This window comes from Mesocricetus auratus, unplaced genomic scaffold, assembly GCF_017639785.1.
Source record: "Mesocricetus auratus isolate SY011 unplaced genomic scaffold, BCM_Maur_2.0 Super-Scaffold_100676, whole genome shotgun sequence".
Lineage (NCBI taxonomy): Eukaryota > Metazoa > Chordata > Mammalia > Rodentia > Cricetidae > Mesocricetus > Mesocricetus auratus.
The window spans coordinates 148,583,681-148,597,130 of NW_024429266.1; the positions used below are offsets into that span (position 1 = coordinate 148,583,681).

Sequence of the window (13,450 nt, forward strand, 5' to 3'; positions counted from 1 at the left end):
GACTCTGTTAGTTGTCTTCTAACCTCCACACTTGTACTTAATAAGTATGGCAGTGTAACAGTTTCATTTTTCCTGGATTCCAAAGTAATTTCGTTTTCAACTGTCTTAGATATTCTTGGTTTGGAGTTCTATTGGGAAACTGTAAGCAGCTTCTGAATAGTAAATATGAGTATATGTTTTAAGTAATCACAGAAGTTAATCATTGCTCCCCATCACTGACTCGGTGGTGAGCCTGTGTACAAATTTCCAACTCTGCCTGGATAAATGGTTGGTTTAGAAGACTATCACTGAATTTTACATAATGTGAGACCATAGATAATTTGGTGTTTCTTTAGCAATTGATGGTGTCAATGTACAGAATTTGCAGTTTTTGTTATTGTAGGTGTCTAAAATTTTACCACACTTCTGACTTGGGTTGATTTTTTTTTTTAATGTACCCAAGTAATTTTGTTTTGGATTGAACAAAAAGAGAGTCAAGTTGAAAAATTCCATCACCAGTTTCTGGGTAAATTTTTTTCAGACCTTAGTAGACTGTAAATATGAGGTATAGCTTATTTTTATCATGATGAGTTTCTTGTATGCACAGATGAAATGAAAAATGTGGTGTCTGGATACACACTCAGTGGTGGAGTACGTTTTAGTGGTAGTCTGGAGGGACTAAACTGAGTGCTTGTTGCCAGGTCATTTTGGATTTGGAACAGCTTCATTTCTCAGGAGACCAAGATCCTGTTAGCGATTCTCTGTTTGTTGAAAGGCAAACCCTTAGTGACAGGGGAACGTTGGGACCCATACCATGAGAGGAAAAAACTAACTGACATGAATTTGTCCTCTGACTTTCACATGCCAGTCAGGACAAGCATGTGTGCCACCAACTGCAAATAAATAAATGTTAAAAAAAAAAAGTCACGGTGGTAGCTATTTGTCTATAAGACAGGTCTGACTTTTTGACAAAGTGTTACAGAATAGGAGCATCTTGTATTTACAGGCAGCTAATGAGAAAGCTGCTTGCAGTGCCTGTAACATTGTGTCATAGTAGAAGAAATGTCTTTCAGTGCAGTTGCTGCCAGTGCTATTTGGGGTGTTCTGTCTGTGTGTCAGGAATTGTTCTGGGTGCTTTCTGTGCCTGAGCTAATTGTCAAGACAGTCTTGGGTTCTTGAACCTGTAACACATAGGGCATCAGAAGCCATAGGGAAAAAAATGACCACTAAACAAAGGAAAATGTTAAGATGTTAGGTGTAAAAGAGCCTTATAAAATTCTGTAACTTAATGTGTATTTTTTAATTAAATGTTTTTGAGACAGGATTTCATGTATGTAAGGTTAACCTTGAGCTTGTTCTGTACTAAGGAGGGCCTTGGGTTCCTAATCCTCCTGGTCCTGCCTTCCAAGTTTTGGTATTATGGATGTATACCACCATGTGTGCAAACATACCCAGCTTCATAATTAGCTTTTTTATTGAAAATATATTGTTTCATACTTAATATAAAGAAAGAAAATCTAGGGCTAGCAAGGTGGCTAAGTAAATAAAGGTGCTTGATTGCCAAGCCTGACAACTTAAGTATGGACCCCCCCCCCCATGGTAGAAGGAGAGAACTGACTCCTAGAGGTTGTCCTCTGACCTCCATATATGCTCTGTGGCATGCATGCCCCCCACAAGTACACATAATTATAAATACAAATATGTCATAATGGGTTTGCAGGTGCTTAATTTTTATTTACTTACATATGTTTTGGTTTGTCTGTAGTTTTTAGTTGTTTTTTTCTTTGTTAAAAAAGTAAGAATGAGGACCTGTGCAGAGGATAACTGTCTGGACAATGCTTTACCCTCAAGCATGAAGATCTGAGTTAAGATCCAGCGCCTATGTAAGCAGTTGTGCCCAGTGCAGTGTGTTTATCATCTCAGTACTGGGGAATGAAGATGAGTGGATTCCTAGGGCTTGATGTTCCTTCCAGCGTAGCATTATCAGTGAGCCTTAGATCCCAAATGAGAGACTGTCTCAACAAAAAACAAAGTGGGCAGCTCCTGAGGAATATCTAAGGTTGACCTCCGGCTTCCACATGCACACCACTAAACAAGGTGCCTGTTTCCTATAACTCTAGTGCAAAGTGAGAATGAGCTAAATGTGTGGCTCACAGCTGTACTTTCTGCACTTGGGAGACCAAGGCAAGAGGATTACTTTGACTCTAACCCAGCATATGGAGTATGACCTATCTTAAAAGGAAAAAAAAAGTGAAAATGAGGAACAGCCAGTAGGCAAAGGTTAAGGAGCAGGGGTGGGGCATTTTATAGCTATCCAAAGATCTCTAGTGTCCTTTCTCCTCACTGTGGTTAGGCACATTCAGATAGCTGTGCCTTCCTTCAGTCTTTCTTTCCCCTTCCTTTTGAGGGCTGTTCGAGACTCATAAGCTGGTGTTTTATGAGAGGCTGTGTGAGTCTCAGACACAAGTTAAGTGCTCTGTAATTAAGAATAGAGTTAAGACACTGAGCCAGGTCAGCGTCAACAGTGTTGCTTTTAAAAGATGAACAGTGTACACTGTGAAGGATTGGAATTAATTCTCATCTTTTTTTCCAGGTTCTTAAGATGCACCTGGAATTAATTTGTTTTCTCTGGTGTTTTAGGCTTATACCAGCCAGTTTGTGTCCCTTGTGATGTTTGCTCTCATGATGTGTGATGACAGGATCTCCATGCAAGAGAGGCGTAAAGAGATCATGCTTGGATTGAAGCGGCTGCCAGGTATGAAGATACTCATTTTTAGAGATGTTTTAAAAAACAACTTTTATTAGCATAGCAGATAATAGCTTTCTTTCCTTTTATTCTTTCTTTTATGGTTTTTATTTGTTTTGAGACAGTGTCACATAGCTGAGATTGGCCTCAAACTTAACCATTTAGCCAAGGATGACCTTGAACTTCTTTTTTTGTCCTTTTTTTTTTTGGTGTGTGTTTGGAGACAGGGTTTCCCTGTGTAGCTCTGGCTGTCCTGGAACTCGCAGAGATCCGTCTGCCTCTGCCTCCCCAGTGCTGGAATTAAAGGTGTGTGTCACCATGCCTGGTGGGACCTTGAACTTCTAATCCTTCTGCTTCTACCTCCTGAGTGCTGAAATTACAGGTGTGTCATCATGCCTGGTTTATACAATGCTAGAGATTGCACCCAGGGCTATGTACATGTTAGACAAACATTCTAACACCAGAGCCACATCCCCAGCCCTGGAGTGCTTTATAAACTGATAAATATTAATCTATTGGATCACAGTTGGCAAAGACTCCATTTCATAGACTGTTTCTTCACCCTGTTAATTGTTTTTTTGCTGTGCAGAAGTTTCTTAATTAGCAATAGTCACACTCTGGGTAAGCCTCATCAGCTGCCATACTGCACTTTGCAAAGCTGAGGAGATTTAAATTTCATGCAGTCCTACTTGCCAGTTCTTGTGATCATTTCCAGTATTAGTGGGAGTCCTTTTGAGGAAGTCCTTGTCTTTGCTTGTGCCAATTTCTTGTGAGATATTTTCACAATATGTTTTTCTCCAGTAATTTCAGGGTTTGGTTTTTGCTCCAGGGTGAAAAATAATGAATCTGTCCATATCCATGTTTGATATTGAAGAGGTTATTTTTCTTTAAAGTCAGTTTTTCTCAACATTTTTGTTAGAAATGGTGGCTGTAACCATGTGGTCTACCCCTGGTTCCTCTATTCTGTTGGTCTACTTGTTGGGTTTATGCCAGTGCCACATGTTAACAGTCACTGTCCCTGTATTGTAGTCTGAAGTTGGGTGTTGTAAAGCCTCCTGTATTACCCTTTCTGTTTAGGATGGCTTTGGGAAGTTGGAATCTTTTGTGATTTTTATGTTCTGCTAGAGTAGTGGTTCTCAACCTTCCTAATGCTAGAACCCTTTCATACAGTTCATCATGTTGTGGTAGCCTCAATCATAAAATTATTTTTGTTTCTACTTCATAACTATAATTTTGCTGCTGTTATGAATTATAATATAAATCTCTGTGTTTTCAGATGGTCTTAGGGCAACAACCCCTGTGAAAGTGTCCTTTGATACGCAAAGGGTCATGACCCACAGCGTGAGAACCGCTGTGCTAGAACTTCAGAGCTGGCTCAGGCCTATCCACTCCAGAATTATTTCTAGGTACCTAGAACAGTCTTCCCATACTTCACTTCTGGGGCTGAGCCTTCTGCTGCCTGTCCTTTTTTGTCTTGTCAGAGTCTGTCCCCTCCCTCTCCAGCTGTCTCCCACCAGTGTGTTGCACCTTGAACTCCAGCTCCTTGACTTGTGTCAAGGTCTAAAGTAGTGTAGTTTTTAAATTTAATTATTTTATTTTGTGTGTATAGGTATTTTTCCTGCATGTTTGTCTGTGCACTACATGCACGCAGGTTCCTATAGAGGCCAGAAGAGGACATGGAATCCCCTAGAACTGGAGTTTTAGACATGGAATCCCCTAGAACTGGAGTTGTAGATAGTTGTGAGCTATTGTGCGGGTACTGGGACTTGAACCTGGATCCTCTGGAAAAGCAGTCAGTGCCCTTAGCCAATAAGCTATTTCTCCAGCTCATTTTAAGAAATATGTTTCTTTCTAACATGGTGTCTGGCCATAGAAAGTAACAGATGGAACCCCATTGCTGGAGGATTCACTGTCTGCAGACCAGGCAGGACCTGACTTGAGGCTTTGAGAACTGTAGTTTGTCCTGTGTGTAGGACTTCTCATCTCTTCTTCAGGGCTGTCTGGCTTACCTTTTGGATGAAACTTCTGATTCCCTTCTCCCAATAAGGGATCCATGGGTCTAGAGTTATGCTCCATTTGGTTACTTTTTGTTTTGTGGCTTTTCTGATTGTTTGTGTTTTGAAGATCTCTCTTTTTGAAAAAGTGGGTTTTTGTTTGTTTGTTCATTTTTATGTTTGGTTTTGTTTCTGGGTTTTGAGAGTGGGTCTCTTGTATCCCAGGTGGACTATAACTTGGTATGTAGGGGAGGATGACCTTGAACTCTTGATTCTCCTGCCTCTATCTCCTGAGTGCTTGGATTATAGGTGTTACCAACTGTGCCCAATTTTATGCAGTTATGGAGATGGAACCCAAGCCATTGGTGCATTCTAGGCAAGCATTCTACCAATTGAACTAACTACATCTCTGATCCCTTCAGTCTGTTTTTATTTGTTTGTGTGTTTTGGTTTTTTTTTTGTTTTTCGAGACACTGTTTCTCTGTTGCTTTAGAGGCTGTCCTGGATCTAGCTCTTGTAGACCAGACTGATCTTGAACTCACATCGAGTGCTGGGATTAAAGGCATGTGCCACCACTCCCCGGCCAGTCTTTTTGTTTTGTTTGTTTTTTTTTTTAATTCTGACTTTTCTCCTTAATTGTCACAGGAAGCGGCTTCTGGCACACCCTCCTAAAACCAAGGCTCTGTATTTTGTTTTCTATACATTTGATATAGAACGGAGTGAACAATAGATGAAGTTTTCATCTTACTCTTGAGGCTGTGGTTTGTAGTTTCATAGTTAAAAAGATCTTTCCACTTTTACCTCCATGTGTTAAAAGAATTTCATGCTGATACCACAGAAGAGAGGAAATACTAGTCACTTTGTTGTTTGTTTCCAGTATAGCATTGTTATTTTATCTGTTCAATGTATTGCTCCTTTTTCATACTCTGGGCTATTCTTTATCTTAACAGACTTGATTAAGGAAGTGCTGAGCATGGATGATGAAATTCAGAAGCTGGCAACAGAGCTTTACCACCAGAAGTCAGTCCTGATAATGGGGCGAGGCTATCACTACGCTACGTGTCTTGAAGGAGCCCTGGTGTGTTTTCTTACTTACAAGCTCATTTTACTGTAATGACTTAGGGACAGGGAACAAAATACTTTTATTTATTCTGCAGTGGTCGAGATTTAACCCACAGAGAGCCAGGCAATCAACATATCACTGAGCCTTGCCAGTCATTGGGGGGGGAAGAGTGAGAGAGAGAGAGAGAGAGTGTGTGTGTGTGTATACACATGGGAGAGATGGCATGATACAGTGCATGTGTATAAATCGGGGGCAGCTTAGGCTGGAGTCAGTTTTCTCCTTCCAACCATTTGAATCCTGGACATTGAACTTGGATTGTCAGGCTTTGTGGCAAGCATCCTTATCTTGCTGATTCCTCACATACTTGTAGAATGTTTAACATGCCTCCGTATGTATTCGTTGAAGTTTGTTTACCTTAAGAAGGTGCCACAGAACTTAATTCAAAAGTGAGAGCCAAGAAGAGTGTTTACATGGTAACTTGGGATTAGCAATCTTAAATTGGGTGTACGGGCTATTGAAATATTAATGACAGATTTAAGGTTCATCAGATAAGAAATTAAAGTGAAGCTGGGCGGTGGTGGCGCACGCCTTTAATCCCAGCACTCGGGAGGCAGAGGCAGGCGGATCTCTGTGAGTTCGAGGCCAGGCTGGACCAACAGCCTCCAAAACAATACAGAGAAACCCTGTCTCGTAAACAAACAAACAAACAAACAAAAAAGAAATTAAAGTGAAATATAAGGCACAGCATGGCTGCTCTTGATAGTCGGAATCCTTAAGAATACTCTTGTCACCCTTCAACACTGCTTGTTGTTGGTGTTTTGGAAGTAATGATTTGTTAATTCGTTAGCTATAGGAACAGATCAGTAGCTCTCTAATACTTCTCAGTAGACCTGTGTAATACTTCCTTAAAAGTAGAATTTTGAAAAATGAACTAAAGACTTACCTGGTTCTTTCATACTAGAAAATCAAGGAGATTACTTACATGCACTCTGAAGGCATCCTTGCTGGTGAGCTAAAGCATGGTCCTCTGGCCTTGGTGGACAAGTTGATGCCTGTCATCATGATCATCATGCGAGACCACACTTATGCCAAGTGCCAGAACGCTCTACAGCAAGTGGTTGCACGGCAGGTAGGTCAAGTGTTGTGAGGATAGCCTAGCGGTCTATGAGTGGAGTTACCAAAACAAAGGTGAATTTAAGCTAACAGTGATGAACCAGGGCCTGGTAGATGACCACAAAACATGCTAGCTTGTCAACTCCTTTGCTTTGCCATTTATGTATAGGGAGCCAGACGCTCAGATTTGATGTAACCTAACCTGAATCATTTCTCTCATGATCAGCTCTCATAAGAACTGAACCCAGCTAGGACCTAGTCTCCAGATTCTTTCTTCTGTCAGTTAACACAATGTTCTTTCTTTTTACCTTAACATTATTATTTCTTTTAAAAGAAACTCTTGTGTTTAGAGTTTACACAAACATTATGATTGCTTATATTCTCCTCTCCATCAGCTGGTTTATATTTTAATTTCAGAAGATATTTCTCCCTAAGCACAATGTACTGGAAATAAAGTTGAACTTCAAAGAAATGCAGACCTGTATTCAAGTACTAAGCTTGGTGTTTCTTGTGTAAATTTTTTGAAAAAAATCTACTGAATTCCGCAAAACCTGTTTCTGCCTGTCTACATGAGCAGTTAGAGCATGTCTGTGTGTCATGCAGCTTGGAGTACATGCCCACTTGTTCAGCATGGGCTTCCTGGTTATTGTGTCTTCATGTGTTTTCTTTCCTAGGGGCGCCCTGTCGTGATCTGTGATAAGGAGGATACTGAAACCATTAAGAACACAAAAAGGACAATCAAGGTTCCCCACTCAGTGGATTGCTTGCAGGGCATTCTCAGTGTGATCCCCTTACAGTTGCTGGCTTTCCATCTGGCTGTGCTGAGAGGCTACGATGTAAGTGACTACTTCTGTAAAACTATGGGGTGGCTTTTGACTATGGTACATCTTGGTACATTTAGTCCCAACTTTATTTTAAACATTTATTTGTCTTGTTTGTGTGTATACTTGTGTCATGTTCATGGGTGGAGGTCAGGGGACAACTTGTAGGAATTGGTTGTCTGTGGGTCCTAAAGATTGAACTCAGGTTTGGTAGCAAACACCTTTGCTTTCTGTGTCTCACCAGCCCCTCCCAACTTTTTAACAGTAGCACTTGAAAAATCTATCCCATCTGTGTTACACCTGTATCGTCTCACAGCCCACTTCATAGTTCACATTGGTTTCTTCTTACCCTAGGACTTGAAGAAACCTTGGTGTTTATTCTAAGCCTGAGACTTACTGGGGGAAGGGGCTGTTTTCTTACTAGGAAGTGATTGGCATTTTTGGGTGGAACAAGTCTATGTTTGGATCTCCCCCACCATGAGGGCTGCAGGACTTGTAGCATTCTTAGTCTTCTTGCTACTATAGGAACTAAAATATCCGGATGCATTTCCAGGATTCCTTGTGAGGTCCACCTCCATAGAGGAATTGAGGTAGCTCTCTCTGTATATGTTAGCACCTTCCTCTATTGTTTTTTGGTTGTTTTCCAAGATACATTTATGTGATTATATTTTCTAATATAATTCTCTTTTTTGCAGGTTGATTTCCCACGGAATCTTGCCAAATCTGTAACTGTAGAGTAAAAAGCATCTGAAACTTAAGACAGTTAAGCAACATAAGATACCTTTTGTATTTAAATTTTTGATTTAAACTGTTGCCTCCTGAAAGCTTTTTTTTTTTAGTAAATTCTTATTTATATATCAGTTATAATTATCCACTCAATTAATGATTTTTGTGCAATTGCCTCATTTTCAATAATACATGGGGGAGTTTGATTAATAGAATTTAAATCTAAACCTAAAATCAAAGAGATTTTAGCTATGGTGTTGTTTAAAGAACTGCATAATGAATTTCTGGGTCCTCCACTTCATTCAAGGAGGATTGTTGAGTTTTTGAGATGATTGTTGTTTTACCATGCCTTGATTCAGTCAGACTGATGAAAGACCAGTGTATTTCATTGGAATAGTCAAAAGTCAAAAGCCAGTGTGTGTTAGTTTCTGGACACCTGTTGAAGGCTTTGTTACATTATTTGTAAGTAGAAGATGCTGTGGCTTATTTTGAAACTCATCTCTGTTTTATTTTTAAAATCAAACTATACATCTAAAAAACCTGGTGAGACTTGTATCTAAGTTCAGTTAGATTAGTTTAAACATGGCTGTCGTCTCTAGGTAGAGGGACATAGTGGGCAGTGTGTTACAGTGCATTTGAGTCCTCCACACTTGAGTAGAAGCCCATGCAGTTTTGTGACACTGCAAATCTGTACTGCCAGTGTGATTGGATATTTGAAGATAGGACATTGGCATCCTACTCCTTGGCTCTTCATCTCCTAAGAGTAGTTCACATTTCCTTGAAACTGTAGGAAAAAAGAATACTGTTGAATGACATACTTTGTTGCTCTTGAAATCACAGCACAGAGTTGCTATCAAGCGTCTCAAATTGGCATTGGTGTGTTCAGTTCTCTCTTGAGCTTTGTCCCAGGAGTTTCCTGCAGGTTCATTTTCTCTTCCTTCCCTGTCTTGTTGCAGAAAGCATCTCCTCGGTGTGAGTTTGGAGGTTCTTTTTGATTACTTGTGAGATTTGCACACTTCCACTGGTCATTTGATCTTCAGTGGATGTGATAGATGAGGCTTAGAATATCACATACTTCCCACTGTGGAATGACATGAAATTTACAGTTGCTTTCTAGATATCTTACTTTGTATTGTCTTGACTCTTGTTTTGGACTAATCAATTGCAATATAAATAGGTGATATTGACATGCATTCATGTTGATAGTATCAGAAATGGAAGTCAACTATTGGGATAAAGTATTTAAAATAGAACATTAGTTTTACACCCCAAAATGTGTAGAATAATTTCTTCATAGAGATATTTGGGTCAGATCATGTGGGCTCTAGGAAAGTGTGTTTTATTCAGGTTAGGTCCATTTCTTTCAAAAAAGCTTTCACTTTTACACTGTGAAAGTACAATAGTGGAGTTGGTAACTCACTCTTTGTGTTTGAACTTGCTGTTAAGCAGTTCATGCTATGATAGAAGTATAGGCTTCTTGTGAAGGTGGATTGAAGACAGAGTTGATGTGGTTTCACTCTCATTGATGGAGACTGGAAATCTGAGTTTTAAAAACGTAAGACGGGGCCACAGTTTCTATCCCATGTAGCTGCTTTAGTTATGTTTCTCTGTTCTAATGATTTCCAAGATTTCATGTTAGTTTAGCATGTGTGTAATGTCATTTCTTGTTTGATGTAATAGGATCGCTACTTATGGGTGTGTGTGTGTGTGTATGTGTGTGTGTGTGTGTGTGTGTGTGTGTGTGTATGTATGTATGTGTGTGTGTATTGGTGGTGTTTTTATTTTCCCTCAATGTGTTGCTCTAGAGTACAGGATGGTGTTGGTACGTTGAGACATTGTGAAATGATCACCACAGTATTCTTAGGTCATTAGTTACTAATCCAGAGTCCTCTTGGAGCTGTTTTGAATTACACAGTTCAGTTTTGCTAATCACCCTTTATGTAATGGAACATCAGAACTTTCTTCTGTCTGGCTCTGACTTTGAAGCAATTCACCAGTTTCCCTTCCATACACACTCCAAACCAGGACAAATCCTAAAGACCAAACAGTCAAAAGCCCAAATGAAGACCAGAGTAGTATTTCCTAAACAAATATTATTCTCTTCCCTATCCTGTTTTGCTTTACCCTGGTTAATATAAATTTAAATTCTTCTATTAAATTAATCCTTAACATCCCAATGTTTTACTGAGGCAAGCTACTGAGTGAATGAGTAAGCCCAGTTAAAATTGGCATGATACAGAACACAGAAATTTAATCTTTCAAAATAGAAATACCCTGCAAAGGGGGGACTTTCTATAAAAGTTCTTTCTTATAGTGTGTTTAAACTTTAAGTTCACACTTATATCATTTCCTGGGAACCTTTGCTAGACAGGGAGAACTATGGGGTGGGCACCCAACACATGGCCCAGTTAATGATTACTTTGAAGTCAGCTTTAAAAAAGAAAATCCTCAATGCCATAGGAGTAAAAAGGCTATAGAAAGTGCACTGCTCACTCTTAGTTTGTGACTGTGTCAGCAGCTGTGCATGAACACCTGCTATGAGCAGGTTGCTATTCTGGGCAGCAGAGCTAAATCTTCAGGGCAGCTCTGATTGTCCCTGGTGAACCTGGTTTTTATGAAGACTCCGGTGGGAGAGCGGAAAGATGGAGTTGGACTGAGGTGGTGTTAAATGCTGTGAAGAGATTTGTTTACTTAAACAGTGATCCACATTTTGGAACATGTTCATAAGCAGTTGTTCCAGTCTGTCTACAATTAATACATGGATCTATGGTACTAGAAAGAATGGCAGTTAATAATATGCCAAGATGATAAGCCATTGTGTGTCCCTGCTCCTCAGAGGGACGTCACAGGGTGCTGTGCAGGAGGCTGTTAGTTTAGAAAGCTAACATGAGCATTTCTGTGTAGCAGGTTGTTTCTGAATCCAGGGCTCTTACCTGAGTAGTTCTGAAGATGAGAGAAAAGGAACCCGTTTTTGGTCTCTTGTAATATTCCTCTGAAAGTCATTTTTGTCATTCTTTAGAGAAGGAAACTAGCTGAACTTTAACAAACACACTTTCAATTTTGGGGGTCAGTCTTTTATCGTTTTTTACAATTAGGATATTCTGTAGCAATAAAAGAAACCAAGGTTACCTGTTTATTATATAACTGGTATGATTTTTCTAAAAAAATTAAAAGCACAATGTCATTGGAATATGTTTATTGAAAAAGAATTCATAATTCATATTGAATTTAGGAAGGCCAAAGAATGGAAGGGAATGTTAAAGAGAGTTTGGTTCATGACATCCACATTTGGTGAGTTGTATCTCCAAGAATACAACAGTGTTTTAAACTTCGAGACGGATTTCTCATGACTTTGTTTACTCTCAAGTTTAAAAGTTTCAACATATAAGTTGGTCTTTCTCACTGTATTTAAAGATTGTTAATAAGTATTTCAGTATCTTCATAGCTTGATGAATTTAAACACCCTCAGATCTGGGATAGTGACATAATAAAACTGACAACATTGGCTTCACATAATAATGTCCATAATTAAGCAAGACTGTTAAGTTCTGCTGTGTTAACTGTAAGTCCAAACTAGCCTGAGAGTGTTGTATTATAAAAGACACCATATCACAAGGCTGATGAGGACATCTTAGGAAAATTCTCACATAAGCTTGTTTTTTGTACTAGTTTCCAGAGTGGGTATAGAAATAGTCTTTTTGAATGTTCACTGGTTGAATGTGTTTTTCCTTTAATAAAGTTTTGATATTTGTTTAAATTATACTTCTGTGGGACTGGGGGGTTAGAATAATCATTGCTCTGTTTTGATTTTGTATTCTTTTAAATGAATGTTTAGTTTTCTGAGCCATATGGTTATTTCATCCTCATGTCCTGTTAAATCCAACGACTATACCGGAACTGTGAATAAATTACCCAAAACCTTGCTGTATGTACTCCTTTTTGGCAGGGCTTGGGACAGTACCCCAGGCCTCACAGACTAGGCCACAATTCATAGTATTTCATTTTGAAGGATTTACCAGTGTTTGAAACACACATGCATGTAACATTTTAAAATTTCTGCTGACTTTAATACAGCCAGTGTTTTACTTTCATTGTTAGTAAATATTGCTCATTTCATTTCTGTTGCTTTAAAAAACAAACAATTTGCAGATATCCAGAACCACATGTCTATATCCCAGCTTTCCAGTTGTTTTATGAAGAATCATTAGATAAAATTCTGATATCACAGCCCATACATATACTTTCACATAATACTTTACATTTTTAAAACAATAATTTTTTAGCAGGTTTTTGGACAACGTGATCAGAAGTGGTAAACTGCATTGGCAGCCGCAAGAGTAGGAAGAGTGAAGGGAGTAAGGGAGTGTTGCTGCTATACTTGGCTTGGCACTTGCACATCCTAGATGTCTGTTACAGAGCTGGAAACAGCAGGTCCATGCTGATGTGTCCCAGGTTGGCTGCCAAAGTAGATGGCGTAGGGAAAAAGGGCCAGTGTAAGAAACACACCCTGAGCAGAGCCAAAGAAACATACTTTGTCCCTAGAATCAGAGCCAGTGGAAGAAATGCACCCTGGCCCTAAAATTAGATCCATAAGGCTAAAAAAGACCAGTGAAAGAAAAACACTTTGGCCTTGAAACCAGAGCTAAATCTGACCCTGAGCCAGAGCAGAAAACCAACCAATCTCTGAGCACAAGATCTAACCAATCTGAGCTCAGGGATTGAAATCTGACCAATCCCCACCTTGGAAATCTCCCCAGAAAAACTCAGCCCTAAGAAGCCCTATATAAGCCCTGTGCTTGTTCAGCTTGTGACTGTCTTCTTCCACTCTGGCAGAGGCAACCCTAACCCTAACCCAACGCCACTCTCCTGGAGTCTTCCCTCTCAATCAGTCTATTGAATGAGGCTTGGGTGAGACTTTCCTTCACCAGAATGGAGCAGAGGAGAGAAGAGCAGAGCCGAGCAGGGCAACCTTACCCCAACGAAGCAGAATTGTTATAGTCAGGGGACC

The 13,450-nt window shown here is 39.6% G+C and overlaps 1 protein-coding gene across 1 annotated transcript in view; it reads left to right on the forward strand.

The window, feature by feature from the left end:
* Positions 1-12,364, forward strand: part of Gfpt1 (glutamine--fructose-6-phosphate transaminase 1) — a 44,327-nt gene extending 31,963 nt beyond the window's left edge. Inside the window, exons 15-19 of the mRNA XM_005071116.4 lie at positions 2,620-2,734; positions 5,670-5,797; positions 6,744-6,911; positions 7,570-7,731; positions 8,412-12,364. Of these exons, the coding sequence (XP_005071173.1) occupies positions 2,620-2,734; positions 5,670-5,797; positions 6,744-6,911; positions 7,570-7,731; positions 8,412-8,456 (618 nt within the window). The 3' untranslated portion in view covers positions 8,457-12,364. The remainder of the gene's footprint in view (positions 1-2,619; positions 2,735-5,669; positions 5,798-6,743; positions 6,912-7,569; positions 7,732-8,411) is intronic.
* Positions 12,365-13,450: the final 1,086 nt, after the last annotated feature.